Source organism: Castanea sativa, chromosome 8 (assembly GCF_040712315.1).
Source record: "Castanea sativa cultivar Marrone di Chiusa Pesio chromosome 8, ASM4071231v1".
In the NCBI taxonomy this organism is placed as follows: Eukaryota; Viridiplantae; Streptophyta; class Magnoliopsida; order Fagales; family Fagaceae; genus Castanea; species Castanea sativa.
The window spans coordinates 55,628,051-55,634,694 of NC_134020.1; the positions used below are offsets into that span (position 1 = coordinate 55,628,051).

Consider the following 6,644-nt stretch of genomic DNA (forward strand, 5'->3'; position numbering starts at 1 on the left):
GTAATTTCCACCCAAGAGATAACAAGAAAGACTAAATTGATAAGACACTGAAAATTAGGAATTAAATTTATACAATTGAAAAGATGAGAATTAATTTAAAATATGATGTAAAGTATAAGGACTAAATACATAGTTTACCCAAAAGTAGATTACGTAAAAGTATAATTATCCCTAAAAATTAAGGGTCGTTTGGTACATGTGTTTAAATACATATTTTCTGTTTTTAAACAACATTATATGTATTTTCATACATTTTTTTACCCACACGTATTTTCAAAAAATATAAACAACTTTACTAGAACAACATTACTAAATGGCCCCTAAAGTTTTGCAAAATTATACCTAATCAAATAAACAAAATAAAGAAAGAAAAAAAAAAGGTTCAACCAAGTGAAACTAACATTCATTTTTTTTCTTTCCACTTTCTTGTCTGGATCTCTGTTTCTCTCTCACATGTGCAAGCTGTGATGATCTACAGGAAAAACTGAAAACTCTAGCAAAGAGAAAAAAGGGAAAGACAAAAAAGAAAAGAAGTTCCAATGTGTAAATGAGCCTACTACCGTACGATGCATAAATGGAAAAGGGCCCACCCAAGCAAACAGGTAACAAGGCCAGCTGGACAAGACACGTGGCAGTGAGTGATTGGAGGTGAAGATATTGTCGTCGGACATCATTGGATACTACAAATCTAATCTAATAAAAGCAAAATGAATTTTGAAATTCACAAAAAAAGAAAATCATAATAACACAAACACAAACAAAACACGCGAAACAATGCCCAAAAAGCATCTTCCAAATTTGTAGCCACATCCTTATTCCTTAACGTGACTCAGACTCTTGTCCATCCGTCCCCCACTTAATATGTACTCGTGCGTGTCAACTTTAGCCCATATCTTTCTCCCAAAATTATAAATAAATAAATAAAAAAAAACCAATTTAGCTAATATCAACTCTAAAACATCCTTACCAAAAAAAAAATCCAAAACATCTTTTAACTTGTAATTGTAAAGTTTAGAGTTTATTACATACAAATTATTTTACATAACTCTAAATACATCTCCAATAGTAATTAAAAGTCATGACTTGAGTTCCTGACTTTAAATTACGATTTTCAAGTTGAAATTGTGATTTTAAGTCACGATTTTAATTGTGGTAAATTGAAAATATTGATTTTAAGTTATAAATTTATTTGCTTTTGGGTATGTGTAAAACAACTTGTGTGCAATAAATATAATCCAAATAGTCACTATAAAAATAGAGAGGGAGCTTTTTAGAGGGGTGATTCATTTTATAACAAAAAATCCATTCATCTCACTATTTTTGGTGAATACTTACTCATCTTACTTATTCTGCAAAAATAAAATAAAGAAGGAAACAAGAGATCCATTGCAAGCATTGAGTTAGGCCAATAAAATAAGAAGATTGATTTTTTTTTTTTTTTTTGTAACTGTGGGGGGTCGAGAACCGAGGGTGAAGATCAAGGGTCGAAAGTGGGTATTAGTGGGGTTGAGGGCTGAGGAGGCGAGGACCCGAGGACGAAGGTTGCATGGAAAAGTACAAAGAGTAGACCGGTGATGTATGACTAAGAAAGAAAGTCTCTAGTTTGGGGGTAGACAGCATGTGGACTCCGCATTGAGTGCTCTGCACCTAGCTTCCTAGGCGCATTAAATGATGAGCAATAGTTTTATCAGCTGCATTGATGTAGAGGTGACCTGAACAGTGCAAATCACAGCTAGACAGTTTCTTTCCACCACCTTCTACAAGCAATGGATACGTACAAGTGTCAACGAAAGAAAGTGGTTAGGTGAGAGATGAATGGTTGAGATGCAAGGAGAAAGGAGTATAGATAGGGATGAAAGAGGCTAGTGGGGGGGAGGAAGAAAAAGAGATGAACACGACTCTGATAATTGAATGAACAGTAATATTTGAATGTAATGGATTCCTCCTCGGGAAAGCCTATAGAAGAGTGTTTCTTCCTCTTTTTATTCTGAATGGAATCCTCGGGACAAAGCTATCTTCTGTTGTTTTGTTCCCTCTTTACAAATTCTTTGTTTTGGGCTTTGAATAATTGAATCCACTTCCTGTTCTAAGTGGGCTCTAATTTCTAGTGTGATTTTTGGTCCTTACAGTCACTGGCGGAGCCAGAGGGGGGCGAGGGGGGGCACCTGCCCCCCCTGACTCTAATTTTTTTTTTTTTTTGTATTAGTAGTCACATGGAGGGGGGAAAAAAGACTTTTACTTGTTGAAACTTGAAAGTGACCAAACCACCTATTTCACTATTTTTTTTATTTTTATTTTATATCATTATTTACACAATTTTTACTATTTATGATACTTTTCACAACATTTTATCTTTGAATGATGCTAGAGATATTACAAGTTTTACTACTTATGTCTTACAAATTGGCATGTTATCAATCACAAAAAATAATTTCAAACATTTATTCATTATATTTTTTAGGTAACACTAATCATATTTTTACTCCATCAGTTTGTAAATTTTTTAGTAGTTATGAATTAGTTGTTTTTGTTTATTTATTTTAATAATATGAAATATATTCATATTTACTACAATCGTTTATTTATTTTGTTATTATTGTTGATTAATGTTTTTTAGATAAATTTCACTTTTAATATCGTCTTTTAATTTTGCCCCCTCTAAACTAAAATCCTAACTCCGCCACTGCTTATAGTAACCATTATAAATTCATTTGCTTTTGGGGTATGTGTAAAACCTTTAGCCAATATCTTCTTAAATTCTAATAGTAAACGTTAGAGATTATTACACACATTGTTTTACATAATTCTACATACATTTCTAAAAATAACTAAAATTATGACTTAAAATTTGATTTTTAAGTTGAAAATTGTGATTTTAAGTTCTAAATTCAGTTGCTTATAAAGTATGTGTAAAACAATTTGTGTGCAATAAGTATAATCCAAATAGTCTCTCACACACACACACACACACACACACACACACACACACACACACACACACACACACACACACACACACACAGAGAGCTCTTTAGATGGGTAATTCATTTTATGACCAAAAAAAAAAAAATCCATTCATCTCACTATTTTTTGTACATACTTACTCATCTTAATTATTTCGCAAAAAAATCCAATAAAATAAGAAGAATGATTTTTTTTTTGAACTATTGATTTGATTTATTGTAATATATATATATAACGATTTCAATATTACATATAGATGAAAATGATGTTGCTTCAGCTTCAATCAATAAATCATAAAAATAGTCATTAAAAAAACATTTATGAAACATGATGTAATCCTAACATTTTTTTTTATGGAATTGTAAATTTGTAATCCTAATTATCATTACGCATATTACTTTTATTATACTTATATGTATACTCTACCTAAAGCCATTTAAAAAAAAAATGTTACCTCCACTTTATTATGTGAAATAGGGATTATGTGGTTTTTAGTTAGCTCAACTGATAAAGTCTCTAATGGTTGAGTAAGAGATATAGGGTTCAATTTCTGCCTATACCAAAAACCAATTGGTGTCTTGGTCTGATGATAAAGAGTATCATCAGGAGCAGACGCCATATGTTGAAATTCTCTAAAAAAAAAAATGAAAAAAAAAAGAAATGGGGATTATCAAATATCATTTTTGTGATTAATATTTTAGTTTTTGGATTAAATAGTGTATAAAATATTACATTGTATACATTGTTAAGCATATATATAGTACCTGTTTGGGTATTTGATGAAACCAGACACTATGCATCTGCGTTTCCTTTTTTTTTTTTATAGTGTTTTATGGCTGTGGTGGGAGTTCTAGTGGGTCCCGTGTACTGTTTACAGGACCCACAAACCTCTTTTTCAACAAAATTTTCATTAAAACGGGTTTCACGGCACTATTTGTACATTTAAAAATTATTTTGTTATAATATTTTCAATTTTCAACAAAATAAGTAGTATCTAAACGAATTCATAGTACTTATTTTAAATAAAGATACTTCTCTATTATTTGTTATTAACATAATGTTAAGCACCGCGACTCCAACTGCCACACGTAGTTTTGGTTTCCCTTTTCCTTGTTCCAAAAAAATAAAAATAAAACATAATGTCAAGCAAACTTATAAAATTTTTACAATTAAATTGTAAGTAGTTGTAGCATTTTTTTTTTTTTTGTGTGTGTGGAGAGAGAGCATTTTCCTTAACCTGATCAAACCAAAAAATATTTGTTTGGTAGAAATTGTTTTAGCAACTATTGGGAAGCAGCCAGCAAGCATACGTATGCATATACTTTCACTGTTTTACGTACGTAAAGAAACTTCAGTCACCAACACCCCCAACACAATTTTTACTGCAGCTAGCCATTCCTGTCACTCCCTTGACCCTTTCTTTACTCTCTCGATCCCTCTCTCTCTCTCTCTCACTCAACAATGGTGTCACTGTCCCCACTCTCCCTCCTCCTCCTCCGCCTCCTCTTCCTCTTCACTCTTACACACCTCTCCACCTCTCAAAACACCACCACAAAACACTACTACCTAAAACTCCCATTACTCCACAAAACCCCACCACCTTCCCCATCCCAATCCCTCCTCCACGACTCCCTCCGCCTCTCTCATCTCCACCACCACAGCCACCACCACCTCCATCGCCTCACCTCCCCAGTCATCTCCGGCGCCTCCTCCGGCTCCGGCCAATACTTCATCTCCCTCCTCCTCGGCACCCCTCCTCAACCCCTCCTCCTCATCGCCGACACAGCCTCCGACCTCATCTGGACCCACTGCTCCGCCTCCACCCACCACAACAACAACCCCCACAACCCCATCTTCTTTCCACGCCTCTCCGCCTCTTTCAAACCCCACCATTGCTTCCACCCTTCCTGCAAACTCGTCCCCAACCCCCCAAACTCGCATTGCAACAACGCCTCCACCCTCCACACCCCATGTCTCTTCAACTACTCCTACGCTGACTCCTCCTCTTCCTCTGGCTTCTTCTCCACCGAAACGGCATCGTTTCTCTCCAAACACAAACACGAACACAAACCCACCAACCTCACATTATCATTCGGGTGCGGGTTTTGGGTCTCCGGTACTGAATTCAATTCGGCCCAGGGAGTCATGGGTCTCGGCAGAGGACCCATTTCGTTTACCTCCCAATTGGGTCGTCGTTTTGGGAACAAGTTCTCTTACTGTCTCAAGGATTACACTCTCTCTCCACCACCCACAAGTTACTTAACCATCGGTGGCGGCGAAACTCAAAACGACAATGTCGTTTCCAGCAAAATGAAGTTCACGCCGTTAGTGGTAAACCCTCTCTCCCCGTCGTTTTACTACATTGGCATCAAAAGCGTGTCCGTTGACGGCGCGAAATTACGGATTCACCCTTCCGTTTGGTCCATTGACGACAACGGTAACGGCGGGACAGTTATTGATTCCGGTACGACGCTGACGTTTTTAGCTGAGGAAGCTTACGGTGAAGTTGTAACGGCGATTAGACGGCGAGTGAGGAACCTAACGGTGCCGAGTCCAACTCCGGGGTTTGAGCTGTGTGTGAACGAGTCGAAGTTGGTAAAGGGAACGAGTTTGCCGAGGCTGAAGTTTGAACTCGTTGGGAACTCGGCGTTTTCGCCGCCTCCGAGGAATTACTTTATAGCAACTGAGGAACGAGTCATGTGCCTGGCGATTCAACCCGTGAACTCGGAGACTGGGTTTTCGGTGATAGGGAATCTAATGCAACAAGGTTTTTTGTTGGAGTTTGATAGAGACAGATCTCGTCTCGGGTTTTCGCGTCATGGCTGTGACGTACCATGATAAATTCATATTCAACTCGTGCTGTTTTGTTTTTTTGGAGGGTTGGAAATAGTTATTTTAATATTATTACTGCTAAATATAAATGATAAATCATAGTTGTTTTTGGACATTATTGTGTGAATTTTCAATTTTGTTTCTCCTCTCATATTTTTTGTCCCTTCTTTTTGGTATATTTTTATGGGTTTCGATTAGACCCGGTGCTTCTAGTGTCCTGGAGTCGATTAAATTATGACACGTGTCAAAAAATGAACAATGGGTTTAATGCAACTGGACCCAAATTTGCTCCCTATTTTTATTGCTTCGTCGTGCATTTGCATTTTTTTTTTTTTTTTGGAAGATGAAACTTGATGTTTTCATTAAATTGAAATTGGATTATAACATAGAATAGTAGTGAAGAGTGTACAAATTAACACTTTGCCCTATCAACTAGTAGAAGTTGCTGTAGTATTAGGGGCTCCATTCCTTTCCACTGCTAGGATGTTCTAGCGGCTTTGGCGTTTTGAGCAAGTTTTATATGCAACACTGTTGTTGTCTTTTTTTCAGATGCTTCACTTTTCGGCTGCCTAGCTGACTCAAAAGATCAAGAATTCCTTTTTTTTTTTTTTTTTTTTGATGCGGATCAAGAATGCCTTGGACTTTAAATGTTATGTTTTTAAAATTATTAAATTAAACCTAAGGTTTTTCTAATAAATTAGGACAAATTTTTTTTGAGGGCTAAAAAAAAAGTTTTTTTTTTTAAAGAGAGTTTTAATCTACGGCTTTTTTGCTCTTGATAATAGCTTATTATCATCAGATTAAGACACCAATCAGTTTTTTGTGTAGGCAGAAATTGAACTCTAAAT

General features: G+C 35.9%; 1 protein-coding gene across 1 annotated transcript; it reads left to right on the forward strand.

The window, feature by feature from the left end:
- Positions 1-4,355: 4,355 nt before the first annotated feature.
- On the forward strand, positions 4,356-5,909 carry LOC142607066 (aspartyl protease family protein 2). The gene has a single exon (XM_075778477.1). It carries the CDS (start codon positions 4,426-4,428, stop codon positions 5,800-5,802), a length of 1,377 nt encoding a protein of 458 aa, XP_075634592.1. The 5' UTR covers positions 4,356-4,425; the 3' UTR covers positions 5,803-5,909.
- Positions 5,910-6,644: the final 735 nt, after the last annotated feature.